The sequence below is a fragment of the Mustelus asterias genome, chromosome 29 (genome assembly GCF_964213995.1).
Source record: "Mustelus asterias chromosome 29, sMusAst1.hap1.1, whole genome shotgun sequence".
NCBI lineage: Eukaryota > Metazoa > Chordata > Chondrichthyes > Carcharhiniformes > Triakidae > Mustelus > Mustelus asterias.
The window spans coordinates 12,426,863-12,450,575 of NC_135829.1; the positions used below are offsets into that span (position 1 = coordinate 12,426,863).

General features: G+C 45.9%; 1 protein-coding gene across 1 annotated transcript in view; it reads right to left on the reverse strand.

Annotated features, from left to right (window-relative positions):
* LOC144480410 (potassium/sodium hyperpolarization-activated cyclic nucleotide-gated channel 4-like) overlaps nucleotides 1-23,713 on the reverse strand; it is a 385,148-nt gene that overhangs the window by 202,540 nt on the left and 158,895 nt on the right. Inside the window, exon 3 of the mRNA XM_078199817.1 lies at nucleotides 3,100-3,261. Coding sequence (XP_078055943.1) covers nucleotides 3,100-3,261 — 162 coding nt within the window. The remainder of the gene's footprint in view (nucleotides 1-3,099; nucleotides 3,262-23,713) is intronic.

Consider the following 23,713-nt stretch of genomic DNA (forward strand, 5'->3'; position numbering starts at 1 on the left):
CACCCTGGGAAAAAGCTTCTGACTATCCACTCTGTCCATGCCCCTCATAATCTTGTAGACTTCTATCAGGTCGCCCCTCAACCTCCATCGTTGCAGTGAGAACAAACCAAGTTTGTCCAACATCTCCTCATAGCTAATGCCCACCATACCATCCTGGTAAATCTTTTTTGCACTCTTTCCAGTTTAATAATATCCTCCTTAGAGCAGGGTAGTGCTAGCAGGTATCTCTTATGGGGCCCTCTGCTGATTTATGCAGCAAATGAAGAACACACTTTGAACCCACTGCAGCAGAAACCATTATAATGAGTATGCAACACTCAATTTCCACGTGTCTGCATAGCAATCAACAGGCGTAGCGTTATCAAATATTGCCACCCCTTTGCTTGTGTTTTTTGGAGGGGTGAACTATCATATTTAACCCCAATTACATTTTCTCGTACATAAAAAAAAACTTTGCATACCAGCGTTCCATTTCTCACCCTAATATTTCACAACTTCAAAACGATTAAATTAACCTCCAAGCTTAGAAAATGAAATTCTGAGAGCGCTGTTTCAATTTTGGAGATTTTACCCAAGGTAGTGAGACAAACGTAGATCCATTCAGGGCGGCATGGTGGCACAGTGGTTGGCACTGCCGCTTCACAGCGCCAGGGACCCCGGGTTCAATTCCGGCCTCGGGGTGGCTGTCTGTGTGGATTCACCCAGATGCTACGGTTTCCTCTCACAGTCCAAAGATGTGCAGGTTAGGTGGATTGGCCATGCTGAATTGCCCCTTCGTGTCCAAAGATGTGCAGGTTAGGTGGATTGGCCATGTTAAATTGCCCCTTAATGTCCAAAGATGTGCAGGTTAGGTGGATTGGCCATGCTGAATTGCCCCTTAGTGTCCAAAGATGTGCAGGTTAGGTGGATTGGCCATGCTGAATTGCCCCTTAGTGTCCAAAGACATACAGGTTAGGTGGATTGGCCATGCTAAATGGCCTCTTAGAGTCCCAAGATCTATAGGTTAATCCCAAATAATTGGGATTACGGGGATAGGGTCTGGGTAAGATGCACTGTCAGAGAGTCGGTGCTAATTCAATGGGATGAATGGCCTGCTTCTGCACTGTAGAGATTCTATGACTTTCTAGTTCTATGGTTCTGGTCTTACCCAATGTGAGGATAACTCATGACGTTCATGTGTTTTTTATTCATTTGTGGGACATGGGAAATCACTGGTTGGCCAGCATTTATTGCCCATCCTTAGTTTCCCTTGGAGGGCAGTTGAGAGTCAACCACATTGCTGTGGCTCTGGAGTCACATGTAGGCCAGACCAGGTAAGGACGGCAGATTTCCTTCCCTAAAGGGACATTAGTGAACCAGATGGGTTTTTACGACAATGGTTTCATGGTCATCAGTAGATTCTTAATTCCAGATATTTTTTTTTATTGAATTCAAATTCCACCATCTGCAGTGGCGGGATTCGAACCCGGGTCCTCAGAACATTAGTTGAGTTTCTGGATTAATAGTCTAGCGACAAAACCACTAGGCCATCGCCTCCCCTCTATCTAGCTCCTTTAACATTGTGAAACATCTCACATCACGGCACAGAAGCATTATAAAATGAGGTATGCAACTGAGAAACATAAGGAGATAATGAGGTCAGATAACCATAAAGGGCAAAAAGATAGGTCACAAGTGATGTCCTGGAGGAGGAAAGTGAGTTGGAGAGGTGTAGGGAGGGAATTCCATAGCTTATTGGTCTCGAAATAATACCACTCGACCATTGCTATTGTCAGGGACACAAGCAGAAGAATACTTCACATGTTTAAGTGACATTGCTCTGTCTGCTCATAAATTGATTGCAACACAGAATTACAGAATTACAGCTGAGAATGAGGCCATTCGGCCTATTGTGGCTGTACCAGCTCTCAGAATGAGTATTCCTTTAGTGTCTCCCTCAGTCCTTCTCCCCACAGACACATCCTTCCTTTTCACAGACAACAATCCAATTCCGTCTTCAAAGTCTCAACTGCATCTCACGCCACCACACCCTGAGGCATCGCATTCCAGATCTTAACTGCTCCCTAACTTTCTCCTCATGTCTCCATTGCTGCTTTAGCCAAATTAACTTCAATCTGTGCCCTCTCGTGCTCAATCCTTCCACCAGTGGGAACAGTGTTTCCCCTCCCTACTCTGACCAGACTCCTCAAGAACAGCCTCTTCCCTGCTGCCATTAGACTTTTGACTGGACCGGCCTTATCACCATAGAATCCCTACAGTACAGAAGGAGGCCATTCGGCCCATCGAGTCGGCACCGACAACAATCCCACCCAGGCCCTATCACCATAACCCTACATATTTGCCCCACTACTCCCTCTAACCTACGCATCCCGGGACAATAAGGGACAATTTAGCATGGTCAATGCACCTAACCCACACATCCTTGGACTGTGGGAGGAAACCGGAGCACCCGGAGGAAACCCATGCAGGCACGAGGAGGATGTGCAAACTCCACACAGGCAGTGACCCAAGTCGGGAATCGAACCCGGGTCCCTGGCACTGTGAGGCAGCAGTGCTAACTACTGTGCCACTGTGCCACCTTGAACATTGCTAATGTGCCTGCTCCCAGCACCTCCACTGGCACCGCGTTGCAGGCACCCACCACCTTCTGTGTGAAAACCCTTTCCCCGCACATCTCCCCAAAACTTTCCCCCTTTCAGATTAAACCTGTGCCACCTTGTAATTGACACTTACATCCTGGGAAAAAGCCTCTGACTAATCACCCTGCTTATGCCTCTCATAATTTTGCAGACTTCTATCAGGTCTCCCCTCAGCCTCCATCTTTCCAGTGAAACCCTCCAGACCAGGCAACATCCTGGTTCACCTTCTTTGCACCCTCTCCAAAGCATCCACATCCTTCTGGTAGCGTGGCGGCCAGAACTGCACGCAATATTCCAAATGCGGCCCAACTAAAGTTTTATACAGCTGTAACGTAACTTGACAACTCGATGCGCCGGCCAATGAAGTCAAGCATGCCGTACTCCATCATCAGATGAAGGTTGGAGATGCGACTGCGCGAGGTGGACGCCTATTTTTCCTTGCGTCGCGAGGGCTACTCACCACCATGTTGTTGAGAGACACCCAGCAATCCGCTGGGAATTCCTGCAGCATGGGGACCAGGAACTGGAGACAGCCATCCCAGTGACAGAGCAACAACATCATCCCAATGAGGTTAACAATCCGCACCACTGCGCTTGCCAGGTCGTAGGTCATGTGGAAGATCTGTCCAATCAGACAAAATGGTATAATTTGTTAGTTTCTGTTGAGATAGGCCTTTTATTGATTGGACAATCAATGAATGATAATACATTTGCAGATAAGAACAATTTTCAGGAGACAATCCAACATGCATTTTTTAAATTAAATTCACTTGTCTGATTCACTCAGTTCAGAGTACTGGTATTCAAGCACACTGAGTCAGGGAAATAGAACGACCTTTTGGGTTCAAAGGTGCAAGGATTTCAAGGACGTCATTGATTGATTGGAATACCTGATGCTGCCTGTGACACCATTAATATTCACTTATGTTTAGCCCTGAGGAATGGCTCTGCTGTTCTGTCAGATAATGTCATGGTTACAACGCTGTCCTAAGAAAGCTCTAGGTTATACTGGAGAGCTTTTAGCGTGGGCAGCGAGACGTAAGGAGATCCATCAATGAATTATCCAACGTAATTTAGGGTGTCCCACTGTATCAACATAAACAAAAGGCCACTAGTTACCAGGCAGACAGAAGGATGCTTCATCTGTTTATATCTTTTAAGCGATGCATAGAAAGACTTTAAAGCACTCATCATTTCTTCTTCCCAACAATTTACACGACCAATGTTCTCAAACTGAGTACTTATTGTGATACATCAATATCCATAATCATAGCATCATTATTAATTAAGGTCAGATGGAACATACAGTACAACATAGGTTCATTCGGCCCCATCACTTCATGCCTGCTTTTCTATTCTATTTGAGTTACCTTCTGTCTTGCTTTATCTAAATCATTGCAACCCTCTACTCCCCTTCTCCCCTGACTAGCTTCCCCTCAGACGCATTTATATTATTTATTTCAGCCACTCACTGTGGTAGTGAGTTCCATAGTCTTTTCACTCTTTGGGTTAAAGAAGTTAGCTAATGTAGTGAGCACTGCGGCCTCACAACGCCAGGGACCCGGGTTCAATTGCGGCCTCGGGTGACGATCTGCGTGGAGTTTGCACATTCTCCCTGTGTCTCCGTGGGTGCTCTGGTTTTCTCTAATGATGTGTAGGTTAGGTGGATTGGCCATGCTAAATTGCCCCTTAGCATCCAAACATGTGCAGTTTAGGTGGATTGGCCATGCTAAATTGCCCCTTAGTGTCCATAGATGTGTAGGTTAGCTGGATTAGCCGTGCTAAATTGCACGAGTGTCCTAAAGATGTCGAGGTTTGGTGAATTAGCTATGTTGAATTGCCCCTTAGTATCCAAAAATGTGCAAGTTAGCTGGATTGGCCATGCCAAATTGCCCCTTAGCATCCAAAAGATGTCTAAATTAGGTGGATTAGCTATGCTAAATTGCCCCTTAGCATCCAAAGATGTGCAGGTTAGTGGAATAGCCATGTTAAATTGCCCCTTAGTGTCCAAAGATGTGCAGGTTAGGTAGATTGGCCATGGGAAATGTGTGGGGTTACATGGGCATGTCTGGGTGAGATGCCCTTTTGGAGAGTCGATGCAGAATCATTGGGTTGAATGGCCTCCTTCTGCACTGTAGGGTCTCTATGGTTTTATGAAGAGCAAAGCCAAGGTTCAAACAGCCCCGGCAGCTCTAATGCACTCCTCAGCAGTCAGTTATACCACAGGAATTTTTAGAATCTGGATTTACGTGGCACTTGTCAGCTATGGCTGACTCCGAGTCAGAAAGTTATGGGTCCAGCTCCTTCTTCAGAGACATGAGCCTAAAGCTCCAGGCTGAACTCAAGTATCAAACAGATAGAGTGCTGCATTGTCAGAGGTGCGATTTCCTGGATGAATTGCGAAACCAAGACTGTCCTTTCAAGTGATGTAAGAAATCCAACGTTTCCTATTCAAAGAACAATTGCTTCAGTGTCCATGCAAACATTTACCCTTCAATGAACATCACTAAGCAGATTACCAGGTCATAATCTCATTGCTATTTGTGGGATCTTGCTGTGCACAAATTGACTGCCAGGTTTCCTTATTTTTTTAAGAAGTTATTTACGGGATGTGGGCATTGCTCGGACAGCATTCATTGCCCATCACTAATTGCTCTTGAACTGAGTGGCTTGCGAGACAATTTCTTAGGGTAGTTAAGAGTGAACACATTGCTGCAGATCTGCAGTAACACATAGCCCAGACCAGGTAAGGATGGCAGATTTCCTTCCCTAAAAGGACATTAGTGAACCAGGTGGGTTTTTCCGACAATCAACAATGGTTTTGTGTTCACCATTAGACTTTTTAATTCCAATTTTTTTTTATTGAATTCAACTTTCACCATCCACCGTGGTGGGATTCGAACCTGGATCACTAATCCAGTGACAACACCACCACCTGCCCTGACAGTGACTACACTAAAGACACAATTCACTGGCCACAAAGCACTTTGACATATCCTAAGGTTGTAAAAAGTGTTTTACAAAACAAAAGGTTGTCCCCTGGTCTAAAAGTGTGCAGGTTGGGTGGATTGGCCATGCTAAATTGCCCCTTAGTGTCCAAAGATGTGTAGGTTAGGTAGGTTGGCCATGGTAAATTGGCCCTTAGTATCCAAAGGTGTGTAGATTAGGTGGATTGGCCATGCTAAATTACCCCTTAGTGTCCAAAGATGTGTAGATTAGGTGGATTGGCCATTCTAAATTGCCCCTTAGTGTCCAAACGTGTGTAGGTTAGGTAGGTTGGCCATAGTAAATTGTCCCTTAGCGTCCAAAGATGTGTTGGGTCGTTGGATTGGCCATGTTAAATTGCCCCTTAGTGTCCAAAGATGTGTAGGTTAGCCATGGTAAATTGTCCCTTAGTATCCAAAGGTGTGTAGGTTAGGTGGATTGGCCATGCTAAATTGCCCTTACTGTTCGAAGATGTGCAGGTTAGGTGGATTGGCCTTTTTCCCTTGGTTGGAATGCTGGTGATGAGGTTATAGGAAATCATGGGTTGGATTTTGATAGCCCCCCAAGTGGCAGGTTGATGGGGTCAGTGGGAGTGTAAAATGCCATGGGTACCGTGCCCACCCCAGCCGTCACAATGGACGGTGGAGATGTCGGGCAGCTTGTGAGACAACTGAGGCCCCTTAAGTGGCCACTTAATGGACATTAAAGAGGCTCATCCCACCACCTCTGGGGTTTTCCGAACAGCTTTCGCTGCCCAGTGGACACAAGGTAGGGTTCCTCCTTAGTGGGCACCATTGGCACATTAAATATCCTGACTCCTGAGGTCATCTCAGTCCCCACACTCCTTGGCCTGCCAGCCTGGACCCTGAGCACAGCAGGACACACTGAATTAACTCCTCGGGGGCCGGTGTCCCTTCATCAGGTTCCCTTTATTTACAAACTTTATTCCACTCCTCGATTGCTTCAAAGACTACAAAGTCAGAACCAGGAGTGCCGGTGGATCTGACAGGTGAGGGAGGCGTCTCTTGTTGGCGCTCCAGTCAAACCCCCATCGCCTGAAGTAAAAACTGCCCACAGTGTCAGCTGTAACTCATTTAGGATGACACTTATTTCTGAGTTGCAAGTTTTGGGTTCATATCTCATTCCAGGATCTGAGCACAAAAAAAGCAAGGTTGGCACGCCAGTGTGGTACTGAGGGAGTGCTGCAGTCAGAAATGTTGTTTTTTTTATTGGATGAAATGTTAGTTTATTCATTAGTGTCACAAGTAGACTTACATTCACACTGCAATGAAGTTACTGTGAAAATCCCCGAGTCGCCACACTCTGGTGCCTGTTCGGGTACACTGAGGGAGAATTTAGCACGGCCAATGCACCGAACCAGCACGTCTTTCAGACTGTGGGAGGAAACCGGAGCACCCGGAGGAAACCCACGCAGGCACGGGGAGAATGTGCAAACTCCACGCAGACAGTGACCCAAGATGGGAATCGAACCTGGGACCCTGGCGCAGTGAGGCAGCAGTGCGAACCACTGTGCCGCCATTAAACCTCAACGATCTGTTGGGGTGCATGTAAAAGATCCATGGCATTATTGTTGATGTCTTGACCAATATTTATCCTGAGTCAATACCACAAGAACAGGGCTACTCTGGAATTGCTTATTGTTGGAGCTTGCTGTGTGTAAATTGGCTATTGCATTTCCTACATTATAGCAATGACGGCACTGTTTCATTAGCTGTAAAGAGCTTTGAGACTGTGATGATTTTAACCAGGCAATTGAGGGAGGCCTGCATGAATATGAACTCACTGATTAAGGACCAAATTGGTCGCCAATCAAGGAGCCCCATGCTCTGTCCTTGAACAGTGGGGCAGCACTGCTGCCTCACAGCTCCAGAGACCCAAGTTCAATTCCGGCCTTGGGTCACTGTCTGTGTGGAGTCTGCACGTTCTCCCCGTGTCTGCGTGGGTTTCCTCCGGGTGCTCCGGTTTCCTCCCACAGTCCAAAGATGTGCGGGTTAGGTAGATTGGCCAGGCTAAATTGCCCCTGAGTGTCGCAAGAGGCGTAGATAAGCGGGATAACTAGGTAGGGTTACGGGAAAGGGTTGGATGCTCTTTCGGAGAGTCGGTGCAGCCTCGATGAGCCGATTGGCATTGTATTCTATGATTAATTCAGTTTCCCAACATCACACTGTCAAGTTCCCTGTCAACTTTCCTCTTATTTTAAAAATAATATTCTTTGAGATGTGGGTGTCGCTCGCAAAACCAACATTTGTTGCTGATCCCTAATTGCCCTTGAGCTGGATGGCTTGGGATTGTGAGACCATTTCAGAGGGCCGGTAAAACTCAACCACGTGACTGTGGATCTGGAATAACACGAAGGCCAGATTTCGTTCCTTGAAGGGTATTGGCAAACCAGATGAGTTTTTAACAATTGATAATAGCTTCAAGGTCACTGGCACTGTGACATTCAGCTCAGATGTATTAATATTCATTGGTTTTAAATTCCACCAGCTGCCATAGAATCCCTCCAGTGCAGAAGGAGGCCATTTGGCCCATCGAGTCTGCACTGACTCTCTGACACCCAGGCCCTCTCTCCTGTCCTATCCCCATAACCCCACACATTTTTACCATCTAATCCACCCAACCTACACATCTTTGGCATTAAGGGGCAATTTATCATGGCCAATCCGCCTAACCAGCACATCTTTCAGACTGTGGAAGGAAACTGGAGCACCCGGAGGAAACCCACGCAGACACAGTGAGAACGTGCAAACTGCACACAGACAGTCACCCGAGGCTGGAATTGAACCCGGGTCCCTGGCGCTGTGAGGCAGCAGTGCTAACCACTGTACCACCATGTAGCCATGATGGGATTGGAAGTCATGCCCCCAGACCATTAAGCTGGGTCTCTATATTACTAGGGCAGTGGCATTGCCCCATTACAATTCAATTCCGGCCTTGCGTAATTAATGTGGAGTTTGCACATTCTCCCCATGTTTGCGAGGGTTTCCTCTGGGTGCTCTGGTTTCCTCCCACAGTCCAACCATGTGCAGGTTAGGTGGATTGGCCATGGTTATTGTCAGAGGATTAGCAGGGTAAATATGTGGGGTTATGGGAATAGGGCCTGGGTGGGATTGTAGTCGGTGCAAACATGATGGGCCGAATGGCCTCCTTCTGCACAGTAGGGATTCTATGATTCTATATTAGTGTTCACATTTAGTGTTTACATCCCACAGTCCAAAGATATGCAGGTTAGGTGGATTGGCCAGGTTCAGTGTCAGGGGGACTAGCTAGGGTAAATGCATGGGGTTACGGGGATAGGGCCTGGGTGGGATTGTGGTCGGTGCAGACTCGATGGGCCGAATTGCCTCTTTCTGCACTGTACGGATTCTATTCCATGATTTGAAGGAAAATATTCACAGTGCCTAAAGAAACAGATCGAAGTTGGGGAGGGGGAGAATTAAAGGACAATTCAATGCTTTTCCATGATGGTTTGATTTGTAAAAGACTTGATGGCAGTGAGGATTCATTTCTAAGGAAGCGCAGCAGTGGAACTGCTCTGCTTTTTTCCAAATGGTATTCCTCAACGTGTGACAGCAATCTTTGTCATTTCAACTGTGCGCCTTCATTTCATTATTTCCTGTCACAGAAAGATAACACTGCAAAGCGTCTGAGACCCAAAAGAGCAAGAGAATAATAAATAAAATAATAATGCTTATCAAGTACATCATGTACCTGCAAAGGGAGAAACTTTGAAGCTTGCTTATCGAATGCAATGATTAATCATGATTGCAACACCTTTTCTGTTGATTTTCTTTTGTGATCCTCAGCAAGGTAGACTACGCTGCTCGAAAATTAAATACTTTCGACATACGGCAAAGAAAAGGTCATTTTTTTATGCTCTTGGCATGAACCTCATTTAACAAGTGCATATATCTGGAAATGGAACAGATGCCTAATATCTGGTCCCAGCAGATAAGGAGCGTGGAAGTATTCATCAATTGCACTGTCACCTCCACATCACATGCATGCAGGATCTTCAGAGTAACTGTCTTGAGGAGGAGTAGCTGTGCCCATTATGAATTCTCTCTGGTATATTAATGATTTGGATGAGGGAACAAAATGTAACATCGCAAAGTTTGCAGATGATACCAAGCTGGGTGGGAGGGTGAACGGTGACGGGGATGCAGAGATCCTTCAGAATGATCTGGACAGGTTGGGCGAGTGGGCAAATCAATATAATTGCAGATGCAATATAATTTGGATAAGTGTGAGGTTATTCACTTGGGAAGTGAAAACAAGGCGGCAGATTACTACCTGAATGGCTGTAAATTGGGAGAGGGGAGAGTGCAGCGGGACCTGGGTGTCCTTGTGCACCAGTCACTGAAGGTAAGCATGCAGGTGCAGCAAGCGGTAAAGAAGGCAAATGGCATGTTGGCCTTCATTGCGAGAGGTTTCGAATACAGGAGCAGGGATGTGTTGTTGCAATTATACAGGGCCTTGGTGAGGCCACACCTAGAGTATTGTGTACAGTTTTGGTCTCCTTTTCTGAGGAAGGATGTTCTTGCTCTTGAGGGAGTGCAGTGAAGGTTTATCAGGCTGATTCCGGCGGGACTGATGCGTGAGGAGAGATTGACGAGGTTAGGATTGTTTTCGCTGGAGTTCAGATGAATGAGGGAAAACCTCAGAGACTTAGAAAATTTTCCAGGACTGGACAGGGTAGATACAGGAAGGATGTTCCCAATGGTGGGGGAGTCCAGAACCAGGGGTCACAGTCTGAGGATTCGGGGTAGACCATTTGGGACAGAGATGAGGAGACATTTCTTCACCCAGAGTGTGGTGAGCCTGTGGAATTCATTACCACAGGAAGTAGCTGATGCCAAAACATTGAATGTATTCAAGAGGCGATTGGATATAGCACTTGGGGGCGAATGGGATCAAAGGTTATAGGGAGAAAGCAGGATTAAGCTATTGAGTTGGACGATCAGCCATGATCGTGATAAATGGCGGAGCAGGCTCGAAGGGCTGAATGGCCTCCTCCTATCTCCTATTGTTATTGATATATGTTCAAATTTTAAAAATATCCTTTCATGGTACGTGGCCAGCATTTGTTGCCCCTCCCTAATTGCCCCCCGAATTGTCTGTCTTGCTTTCAGAGGGCATTTAAAAATCAACCACATTGCTGTGGGTCTGGAGTCACATGTAGGCCAGACCGGGTAGGGATGGCAGATTTCCTTCCTGAAAAGGACATTAGTGAACCAGATGGGTTTTTCCGACAATCGACAATGGTTTCATGGTCAGCATTAGGCTTTTAATTCCAGATTTTTATTGAATTCAAATATCACCATCTGCCAAGGTGGGATTCGAAACCAGGTCCCCAGAGCATTTCCATGGGTCTATTACTAGTCCAGTGAAAATATCATGATGCCACTGTAATAAGTCCAGTGGAGTTCCAGAGGAACTGACACGCCTGGTTAATTCCAAAGCTCCCTGATCAGAGACATCATATTCTCACAGGCCCACCTCAATTGCCTGATCAAAGCCAATACAACCACCACCTCCCCTGAACATATATACAGTATCAGTCAAGAACCCTTCTGTAATAACCCCCGTGAGATCCATGGGGCATTACTTCCCTCTGGGGCTTGTTGAGTATGAATTTCCCTGGTAACAGGCAGCGGTCTGCCTAGCTGGAACTCATTAGCTGAGCCTTTTATAAGGCAGGCCCAGGACTGGGCCTGCTGAATGGTAGTCCCAGGTAGAAACTAATGTGTGTACACCACAGTAGTGGTTCTGCTTTGCGTTCTGTAATAAATATGTTCAATTCACCAAAGATCCTTAGACAGCACCTTCCAAACCCACGACCACTTCCATCTAGAAGAACAAGGGCAGCAAGCTCCCCTCCAAGCCACTCACCATCCTGACTTGGAAATATATCGACTGTTCCTTCACAGTCGCTGGGTCAAAATCCTGGATTTCCCAACCTAATGGCATTGTGGGTCAACCCACAGAACATAGACTTTTATTTTGTTCATTCTTGGGACATGGGCATCGCTGGCTGGCCAACATTCATTGCCCATCCCTAGATGCCCGAGGGCAGTTGAGAGTCAACCACATTGGTGTGGCTCTGGAATCACATGGAGGCCAGATCATCCGAGTCACATGTAAGCCAGACCAAGTAAGGATGGAAGGTTTCCTTCCCTAAAGGACAGTCGTGAACCAGATGGGTTTTTCCAACAATCGACAATGGTTTCATGGTCATTAGTAGATTCTTATTTCCAGATACTTTCAATTGAATTCAAGTTCCACCAGCTGCAGAGATTCAGGAAGGCAGCTCACCACCACCTTCTCAAGGGCAACTAGGGATGGGCAATAAATGCTTGCCAGCCAGTGACGCCCACATCCCATGAATGAATTTTTTAAAATGTTCCTTTCTAGCCGGGATTCCTGAGTCATTGTACCTTCCTTTGCATGACTTAAATCCAACTTCCACTCACTGGTACTGGAGGAAGTGATACCTCCATTTCAAATGCCAGTCACACTCTATCTTCGCCTCTTTTTTAATGTATTAGTGTCACGAGTAGGCTTACATTAACACTGCAATGAAGTTAGTGTGAAAATCTCCTAGTCGTCACACTCCGGTGCCTGTCCGGGTACACTGACGGAGAATTTAGCATGGTCAATGCTCCTTTCGGACTGTGGGAGGAAACCGGAGCACCCGGAGGAAACCCACGCAGACACGGGGAGAATATGCAAACTCCACACAGATAGTGACCCAAGCCGGGAATCGAACCCAAGTCCCTGGTGCTGTGAGGCAGCAGTGCTAACCCACTGTGCCACCGTGCCGTCCTTGTAGGTTGATGCAGGTTTAGTGCTACATTACTGAATCTCAGTGCTGTGGCCCCACAGCTACTTACAATGGACAGAGCTCAGTTTATTTAATGTAGTTTTGTTTTGCCAGACAGCAATAAAAGATGTTTATTAAATCTGCCTTGATGATAATGCATTCTATATTGGCTCCTTTAACAGGCACCCTTGGAGCTCTTTGAGTGAGTTAGTCATTTTCTGCTGCATTGTAGGTGTTTTTTTATTATTCATTCATGGAACATGGACGTCTTTAGCTGACCAGCTTTATTGCCCACCCCGAGTTGCCCTTGGAGGGTAGTTGAGAGTCAACCACATTGCTGTGGCTCTGGAGTCACATGTAGCCCAGACCAGGTAATGACGGCAGATTTCCTTCCCTAAAGGGCATTCGTGAACCAGGTGGGTTTTTCCAACAATCGACAATGATTTCATGGTCATCAGCAGATTCTTAATTCTAGATATTTTTATTATTGAATTCAAATTCCATCTGCCATGGCGGGATTTGAACCCGGGTCCCCAGAAAATAGTTTCTAGATTAATGGTCTAGTGGTAATACCACTAGGCCATCACCTCTGCTAGGTATTACTGTCCTCCAGCCATTGAAAAGTGGCTTCAGGTTTTCCAAAACACACTTCCATTTTATTCACACAACCCTTACCCAATCAATCAGATTAGGTTTGTACCCTAATCAATATCTAAAAGCTCAAACTACGAAACCCAGGTTTCCCCACTCATAGAATCCCTACAGTGCAGAAGGAGGCCACTCGACCCATCGAGGCTACCCCGGCATCAATCCCACCCAGGCCCCGTCCCCACGCACCTAACCTGTTAATCCCCCCCTACACCAAGAGGCAATTTAGCACGGCCAACACGCACATCTTTGGAGTGTGGGAGGAAACCGGAGCACCCGGAGGAAACAGGGAGAACATGACAAACTCCACAAAGACACCCGAGGCCGGAATTGAACCCGGGTCCCTGGCGCTCTGAGGCAGCAGTGCTAACCACTGTGCCACCGTGCCACCCATATATCTCCTTATATGGCTTAGTATCAAACATAATTTGATAATGATTCTGTGATGAAGGGACAGCACGGTGGTTAGCACTACTGCCTCACAGCGTCAGGGACCTGGGTTCAATTCCCTGCTTGGGTCACTGTCTGTATAGAATTTGCACATTCTCCCCGTGTCTGCGTGGGTTTCCTCCGGGTGCTCCAGTTATCCCCGACTCCACAGTTTGTATATAAATGTAAGCTGTCATTGATTTTTCAATTTCCTTTCTCCACAGGATTCACTGCCAACTGGGCCGGCAACATTTTGTGGAAAAGTCACTTCCCAGAACATTTGATGGAAGCATCATTGTTCCTTACTAAATCAAGTAGGTTGGTTTGAGCTTTCAAAAGAAATAGATCGTGGAATCATAGAAACCCTACAGTGCAGAGGGAGGCCATTCGGCCCATCGAGTCTGCATCGACCACAATCCCATCCAAGCCCTATTCCCATAACCCATGCATTTACCCTAGCTAGTCCCCCTGATACTAAGGGGCAATTTAGCACGGCCAATCCACCTAACCCGCACATCTTTGGACTGTGGAAAGAAACCGGAGCACCCGGAGGAAACCCATGCAGACACTGGGAGAACATGCAAACTCCACACAGGCAGTGACCCAAGCTGGGAATCGAATCCAGGTCCCTGGTGCTGTGAGGCAGCAGTGCTAACCACTGTGTGGAAGAGTTCTATTTATTTCAAAAGATCATAAGGATTAGGCAAATCGTACAGTAATTTCCTGCAGTGTTGAAGTGTCTAGTGTTTTCTGATTTGTCCTGGTTTTGTTGCGGTTTCTATAGTAACAGCAGGGAACAACGAAAGTCATGGACCTACAGACCAGCATCTTCGCACAAATCTGTACAGCTTGACACAAAGACCAGAACAATAAATTGCCACAGACATCGATGAGGGAATCAAGGCCTTAACCTTTAGGATAAGTAAACAACTTGCTGGTCCAATTTCTGTACAATATCCAAGAAGGGAGTTTGTTAATCACCTCACTTATCACTTAGTGGCACACCGTTATCTATTTTTTCTTATTTTGGGAGGGGTTTCAAATATCAGGATCCATATGCAAGGAAGCACGACCGGGCCTGCAGTTCAGGCTTCCTGCCCCACCTATCACTGGTAAAATGCCAGCTGTGGAGGGATGAGGTCTTATGTGGACATCAATTATAAATAAGCCTCACAACCCCCAGACTTAACCAGGCGGCAGGGTGCCTCACAACGCCAGGGACCCGGGTTCGATTCCCGGCTCGGGTCACTATCTGTGTGGAGTCTGCACGTTCTCCCCGTGTCTGCGTGGGTTTGATCCGGTTTCCTCCCACAGTCCGAAAGATGTGCTGATTAGATGCATTGACCATGCGAAAATCTCCTTCAGTGTACCCGAACAGGCGCCGGAGTGTGGCAACTAGGGGATTTTCACAGTAACTTCATTGCAGTGTTAAAGTAAGCTTATTATTGCGACAATAATAAATAAACTTTTAAACCTTAAGAGTCAGGAAGACAGCAGGATTCAAGCCCAACACACTCTTGCATGATTAAATGGCCCCCACACCTCTAAACTCATCTCAGGAAAGGGCAATAATTTTTTATTTGATTTATTATTGTCACATGTATTGGTATACAAGGAAAAGTATTGTTTCTTACGCACTATACAGACAAAGTATACCTTTTAAGTTTATTTATTAGTGTCACAAGCAAGCTTACATTAACACTGCACTGAAGTTACTGTGAAAATCCCCTAATCGCCACACTCTGGCGCCTGTTCGGGTCAATGCACATAACCAGCACGTCTTTCAGACTGTGGGAGAAAACCAGAACACCCAGAGGAAACCCAAGCAGACACGGGGAGAACATGCAAACTGGAAATCGAAATCGAACCTGGGTTCCACCGCGCTGCGAGGCAGAGTGCCAACCACTTTGCCACCGTACTGTTCCTAAATAAGGAAAGGAGAGAGTGCAGAATGTAGTGTTACAGTCATAGCTAGGGGCTAGAGAAAGGTCAACTTAATGCAAGGTAGGTCCATTCAAAAGTCTGACGGCAGCAGGGAAGAAGCTGTTCTTGAGTCGGTTGGTGCGTGACCTTAGACTTGTGTATCTTTTTCCTGATGGAAGAAGGTGGAAGAGAGAGTGTCCAGGGTGCATGGGGTCCTTAATTATGCTGGCTGCTTTTCCGAGGCAGCGGGAAGTATAGACAATGTCAGTGGATGCGAGGCTGGTTTGAGTGATGGACTGGGCTACATTCATGACCCTTTGTAGTTTCTTGGACAGAGCAGGAGCCATACCAAGCTGTGATACATCCAGAAAGAAACCTCCCTCCAGTTCAACATTCTGTTAACTATTTTAGTTAATTCAACTTCTTGCATGAATTGACCCTGACGTTTAAGGTTAATCCAATAAATGATACGTCACCCATAACATAATTTGCTTGTCATGGGATCTGTGTGTCACCAGCAAGACCAGAATATGTTACGCATCCCTAATTGCCCTTGAACTGAGCAGTTTGCCCCATCATTTTTTTAAATTAATTTATGGGATGTGGGTGTTGCTGACTGGGCCAGCCTTTATTGCCCATTCTTAAGGTATTTAAGAGTCAACCACATTGCTGTGGATCTGGGGGCACATGTAGGCCATACCAGGTAAGGATGGCAGATTTCCTTCCCTAAAGACCAGTGAACCAGATAGGTTTTTACAACAATGGTTTTGTGGTCGCCATTGGAATTTTAATTCCATTTGTTATTGAATTCAAATTTAATCATCTGCCGTGGTGGGATTCGAACCCAGGTCCCCAGAACATTAACTTAGACCACTGAATGTCTGGTCAAGTGACAGTGAAAATGTTCCAAGGTGTTCCATACTTAGATCAAAGCAAAATGCTGCGGATGCTGGAATCTGAAACAAAAACAGAAAATGCTCGAAAATCTCTCTCTCGTCCATGGAGAGAGGGAGGGAGGGAGGGAGGGGCGAGGGAGAGAGAGAGAGAGAGAGAGAGAGAGAGGGAAGTGTGGTGAAGCAAAGTAGTTACAGTTGGAAAGAATAACTGTTTTGAGTTAACAGATTTTTTTTTTTGTTTTTATTCCAATTCAATCAACTCAAGTCCAATTTAGAGTCTCAACAAGTTGAGACATTCCCGATCCAAGCTGACAAGACAGGGCTCTCACCTCCTGTCTTGGGCTTGATCTACATGATCCAAGCTGATTGGAATAGGCATAGCTCCTCCTCCAAGGCTTGATCTCATTTGCATATTCGCCAAAAGGCCGAGATGCCGCTTTTAAAAATTGCTTAAAATGAAGCGAAAATGTAACCTAATGACTTCAACCAAGCACAGCATGTCGATATTACACTTGATCTTAGCCAAAAGGCCTGGATAGAGTGGACGTGGAGAGCATGTTTCCACGAGTAGGAAAAAGTAGAACCAGGGGGCACAACCTCAGGCTAAAGGGACGATCCTTTAGAACAGAGATGAGGAGGAATTTCTTCAGCCAGAGAGTGGTGAATCTGTGGAACTCTTTGCCGCAGAAGGCTATGGAGGCCGGGTCATTGAGAGTCTTTAAGACAGAGATAGATAGGTTCTTGATTAATAAGGGGATCGGGGGTTATGGAGAAAAGGCAGGAGAATGGGGATGAGAAAAATATCAGCCATGATTGAATGGCGGAGCAGATTTAATGGGCCGAGTGGCCTAATTCTGCTCCTATGTCTCATGGTCTTATTGCAAACTGCATGACACTATGTTCAGATCAAGCATCAGGACCCTGGACATTGTCTTCGCATATGGGTAATTTAATCAATATCTGGTTGGGGAGTGTAGGGTCTGTTCTCTTCTTAGAATAGAGGTAGGCAAAACTGGTCCAGAGTGGAACCTCATTTATTGAGCATCATTTAAAAATGAAAAACTACAGAAACCAAAGAGACCGATTTACTGGAGAGAGAGAGAGAGAGAGAGGGACCAAAAGCTGGTCTCAATACAGACTTGAACTTGCACGGGACTCAACTGAATGCATATAGTTGTTACCACAATATACGAGTTTTTATCTGTGTTATGAAAGAGCTGGGCACACAGTCTCCAACTTTCATAAACAATTGGCAGCTGTGTGACCGTGAAAAGCTCGTTTGTGAAAAGAACCATTTCTGCTAACATCGCATTTTCAAATTCCGCCAATTTCTAAGCTCATTCCAGAATTCCCAGCTGAGTTTTAAAATGTGGCCAAGTTAGCTTTGAAGCTTTGCATAGTTAATTACATCGGCAGAAATATCTTAAAATGAAGTCTTTTAACGGAAGCAAACAACACAAAGGATCCCACAGATGGGACAAAGTGACCATAAGCCAATTCAAAATATTTTCCCCCAAACCGTGACTATCTGCGAAGAATGTTACTTTATTTACAAAGACATACAAGCAAGGGAAACAGATGCACATTGCTGACATGTTGTCCAAAGCATCACTGCTTCTGAAGAAAGTGAAGGATGTCAAAACAGAATCATAGAATCAAACAATGATAGAATACTAGTGCAGAAGGAGGCCATTCGGCCCATTGAGCCTGCACTGACTACAATCCCACCCAGACCCTATCCCCATAACTCCATAGGTAGTCCCCCTGACACCAAGCATGGTCAATCCATCTAACCCGCACATCTTTGAACTGTGGGAGGAAACCGGAGCACCCGGAGGAAACCCATGCAGACATGGGGAGAACGTGCAGACTCCACACAGACAGTAACCCAAGCCGGGAATCGAACCCAGGTCCCTGGCACTGAGGCAGCAGTGCTAACCACTGTGCCACCTGTTTTGCCACCGTGCCGCCCGTGAAATGTGAAATCTTCCAGATTGAAACATGAAACAGCAGCGCAACATGTTCTGGAAGTCATCAACCCTGCAGAGATATTCAGCCTGACAAACAAGTGCCTTGCGCAAATCAAGCAAACTCCCCAACAGGACGCAACTCCAGAGTGTTACGAGAAGCAGTGATGAAAGGATGATCTGCGAACATCAAGGGCACACCTGTGGTCACAGGGACCATACAGGGACATAACAGGCATAAGAGATAAATTGACAGACCGCAATTGCAGAAAAAGGAAATAGAGTATTTATCCCAAAGGAAATCAGGGGAGAAATATTGAAGTGCATCCGTGCCATCAAGGAATTGAGTCAAGTCTCAGGAAGGCAAGAGAAGTGCTCTGCTGGCTAAATATGATGTGGAGATGCCGGTGTTGGACTGGGGTGGGCACAGTAAGAAGTCTCACAACACCAGGTTAAAGTCCAACAGGTTTATTTGGAATCACGAGCTTTCGGAGCGCTGCCCCTTCCTCAGGTAATTGGGTAACTCACAGTTACACAGGATGTCGTATACAAATTTGTCTTTTCTTTGTTATGAAAGGGGGATGTTTAGATTGAAATCAGTTAGTGGACAGGGGGTAAATTGGGTAATTCACAGTTACACATGATGGTAACAAAGAATCAGCCTGGCAAACCTTTGCTGCGCTCCCTCTATAGCAAGGACATCCTTCCTCAGATAATGGTTAGATGGGCCTCCTAAATACAGAATGCTTCAACATCGCGTGTTTTTAATTGCTGCATAATTTTGCAACTTAATCAGTAGTTTTGGATGAATTGCATAACAACAGACTGAAAGATTTCTCTGAACAGGAGACAAGATCAAATCAGGTGATGTCTAAGGAAGTCTCTCACTTACTGCTAATAAGCAAATCCCTACTTAGAAACACTTAACACGCTTTGATATAAAATGCAGATTGTAAATGTTGGTGTTCAACAAAGAACCACCTTCTTATTAAAATAGCATAATGCCAAAGGGGCATTTATCCTCGTGGACATATCTTGTTTTTTTTAAATTCATTCGTGGGACATGGGCGTCGCTGGGCCAGCATTTATTGCCCATCCCTAGTTGCCTTCGGAGCGCAGTTGAGAGTCAACCACATTGCTGTGGCTCTGGAGTCACATGTAGGCCAGACCAGTAAGGACGGCAGATTTCTTTCCCAAAGGGACATTATTGAACCGGACGGGTTTTTTCCGACAATGGTTCCATGGTCATCAGTAGATTCTTAATTCCAGATATTTTTTACTGAATTCAAATTCCACCATCTGCCATGGTGGGATTCGAACCCGGGTCCCCAGAACATGAGCTGAGTTTCTGGATTAACAGTCTAGCGATAATAGTTCATCGCTTCCCCCAAATATAGTACAACACGAGAAACAAAAGCAACATTTTATTTTAATGGTGTGGATGATAATCCGATAGAGATGTGATTTTTCACAGAAGGTATAATTTAGGGGTTAATGATAGCTATGAGGCTCTGTGCAGTGTTGGGTCTTGAACCTGGGAAAGTGAAGAGGGTTGATAATATTTGCTTTTAGTTTGCCACGTGATGACTATCGTTCCAGCGTTTCCAGTGGGGTGAGCAAGCTAGGAGAATACTGGGTCCCACTGTCAAGATGTGTGCGCCTACGAATGTATCGATGGACACAAATGGAGGGTGAAGACCACTAGACTTAACAATATCCCCCTGCCTAGTCGGCAATCTAACTTTAGACTTCTGCTCTTCAATGAATGCTGTCACTAGGGGCAGAATTTTAAAGAAAGGTCTGCAGGCAATTCAGGAAAATGCTGGAATTTCCTCTCGTAGAATCATACAAAGGGACTTGGGAGTCACTGTTCAAGATTCTCTTAAGGTTAACGTGTAGGTTCAGTCGGCAGGTAGGAAGGCAAATGCAATGTTAGCATTCATGTCGAGAGGGCTAGAACACAAGAGCAGGGATGTACTTCTGAGGCTGTATAAGGCTCTGGTCAGACCCCATTTGGAGTATTGTGAGCAGTTTTGGGCCCTGTATCTAAGGAAGGATGTGCTGGCCTTGGAAAGGGTCCAGAGGAGGTTCACAAGAATGATCCCTGGAATGAAGAGCTTGTTGTATGAGGAACGGTTGAGGACTCTGGGTCTGTACTCGTTGGAGTTTAGAAGGATGAGGGGGGATCTTATTGGAACTTACAGGATACTGCGAGGCCTGAATAGAGTGGATGTGCAGAGGATGTTTCCACTAGTAGGAAAAACTAGAACCAGAGGGCACAACCTCAGGCTAAAGGGACGATCCTTTAAAACAGAGATGAGGAGGAATTTCTCCAGCCAGAGAGTGGTGAATCTGTGGAACTCTTTGCCGCAGAAGGCTGTGGAGGCCAGGTCATTGAGTGTCTTTAAGACAGAGATAGATAGGTTCTTGATTGATAAGGGGATAAGGCAGGAGAATGGGGATGAGAAAAATATCCGCCATGATTGAATGGTGGAGCAGACTCGATGGGCCGAGTGGCCTAATTCTGCCCCTATGTATTATGGTCATACTGAGCAGAAGAGGCCCTTTGGCCCATCGAGTCTGCACTGACATGCGTGAAACACCTGACTTGCCACCTATCCCTTTTACCAGGACTCAGCCCATAGCCCTGAATGTTATGACGTGCCAAGTGCACATCCAGGTACTTTTTAAAGGATGTGAGGCAACCCGTCTCCACCACCCTCCCAGGCTGCGCATTCCAGACCCTCACCACCCTCTGGATAAAGAAGTTTTTCCACATTTTCCCCTAAATCTGCCTCTCACCTTGAACTTGTGCCCCCTCGTGACTGACTCTTCAACCAACCTTATCCACTCTGTCATAGAATCTCTACAGTGCAGATGGAGGCCATTTGGCCCATCAAGCCTAAACTGACAACAATCCCACCCAGGCCCCATCTCCACAATTACCCTGACACAAAGCGACAATTTAGCATAGCCAATCAACCTAACCCACACATCTTTGGAGTGTGGGCGGAAACCATAGCACCCGGAGGAAACCCACGCAGACACTGGGAGAACGTGCAAACTCCACACAGACCCAAGGCTGGAATCGAACCCTTTGCTGTGGCTCTGGAGTCACATGTAGGCTATACCAGGTAAGGATGGCAGATTTTCTTCCCTAAAGGACATTAGTAAACCAGATGGGTTTTTCCAACAATCGACAATGGTTTCATGGTCATCAGTAGATTCTTAACTCCAGGTACTTTTTGTTGAATTCAAATTCCACCATCTGCCGTGGTGGGATTCGAACCCGGGACCCCAGAACATTAGCTGAGTTTCTGGATTAATAATCTAATGATAATACCACTAGGCCATCGCCTCCCCTGTCCTGGTTTTCATTGCAGTTCCTGTCAGATATTTCACTGCAGCAGAAAGGACCTGAGCTTCTGTTCAAAACAGAAATCTATGTATTTATGGATTCGAATGACATCAAGAGATATAGGGATAGAAGGAGCAAGTGGCATAAGGGGTAATGATCAGCCATGATTTGTTTGAAGGGCTGAGTAGACTTGATGGGCCAAGTGGCCTCCTGATGCTTCCATTTGCTATGTCCCTATGTTAACATTCACATGCAACCTTTGTAGATTCTATTAACATATAATTGTAAGCATAGTGACGAACCATACACCTTTAAATTTAATTTAGTTGATTACAGATAGCAATCTATGCAGTAGATAAATTCAGTTAATGAACAGATTATGTGATCATATGTCTCGCAGGTTGCTAGCAGCAGTTCCCACTACGTTAACCTCTAATTTCTGAAGGCATTAGACCATAGGAGCAGAATTAGTCCATTCGGCCCATCGAGTCTGCTCCGCCATTCAATCATGGCTGGTAAGTTTCTCAACCCCATTCTCCCGCCTTTTCCCAGTAACCTTTGATCCCCTTACCAATCAAGAACCCACCTTTCTCGGTCTTAAATACACTCAATGACCCGGCCTCCACAGCCTTCTGTGGCAATGCATTCCACACATTCACCACCCTCTGGCTGAAGAAATTCCTCCTCATCTCGGTTCTAAAGGGCCGTCCCTTTATTCTGAGGCTGTGCCCTCGGATCCGAGTCTCCCCGACTAATGGAAACATCGTCTCCACGTCCACTCTATCCAGGCCCTTCAATATTTTGAAAGTTTCAATGAGATCCCCCCTCATCCTTCCAAACTCCATCGAGTACAGACCCAGAGTCCTCAAACATTCCTCATACGTTAAGTCTTTCATTCCCGGGATCATTCTCGTGAACCTCCTCTGGACCCTCCCCAGGGCAAGCACATCCAAAATTGCTCATAATATTCTAAATGTGCTCTGACCAGAGCCTTATATAACCTCAGCTGTACATCCCTGCTTTTGTATCCTCGTCCTCTCAAAATGAATGCTAACATTGCAGCGCGGTGACACAGTGGTTAGCACTGCTGCCTCACAGCGCCAGGGACCCAGGTTAAATTCCAGTCTTGGGTCACTGTCTATATGGAGTTGGCATCTTCTCCCCTTATCTGCTTGGGTTTCCTCCGGGTGCTCCAGTTTCCTCCCATAATTCAAAGATGTGCGGGTTAGGTGGATTGGCCGTGCTAAATTGCCCCTTAGTGTCAGGGGGACGAGCAGGGTAAATACACAGGGTTAAGGGGATAGGGGCTGGGTGGGACTGTTGTCGGTGTAGGCTTGATGGGCCGAATGGCTTCCTCCTGCACTGTAGGTATTCTATGATTGCATTTGTCTTCCTAACTCTCAACTCAATGTGCAAGTTAACCGTATTGCAGGAGAATTAGCAACCCAATTGTCATCACATCATTCCTGCTCTTCAAATCATGTCATTGGATAATTTAAATCCACCGTGAACAAACTTGATGTAACACCTCATCTGAAAGACACGATAAGACACTGAAGAGAAGTTAGGTGCTGCAATAAAGCATCAAGGTTCTGACTTACAAGGAACAGTATTGCCACAAGCTGTGACTGAGTTGATTTACAAGGGAAATCTTGAAATGCCTGAGTTGAATGTGAGCTATTCAAATGTCACAATCCATTTGGCACTTCAGAGAATTTAAGGTACAGTAGGAGGAAGCCATTGGTTTTATCTGGGAATTAGCTCAAGGCCAGACATAATCATAGAATCCCTACAGTGCAGAAAGAGGCCATTTGGCCCATCGAGCCTGCACCAACGATCCCACCTCTATCCTCACAACCCCACATACTTATCCTGCTAATCACCCTGATATTAAGGGGCAATTTAGCATGGCCAATCCAGCTAACCTGCACAAGTTAGGAGTGTGGGGGAAAAATCAGAGCAATAGGCTTTAAGGAAATTAAACTTCTCCTCTGAGAGGATGATGGTTTTCTCTCATTGCACAT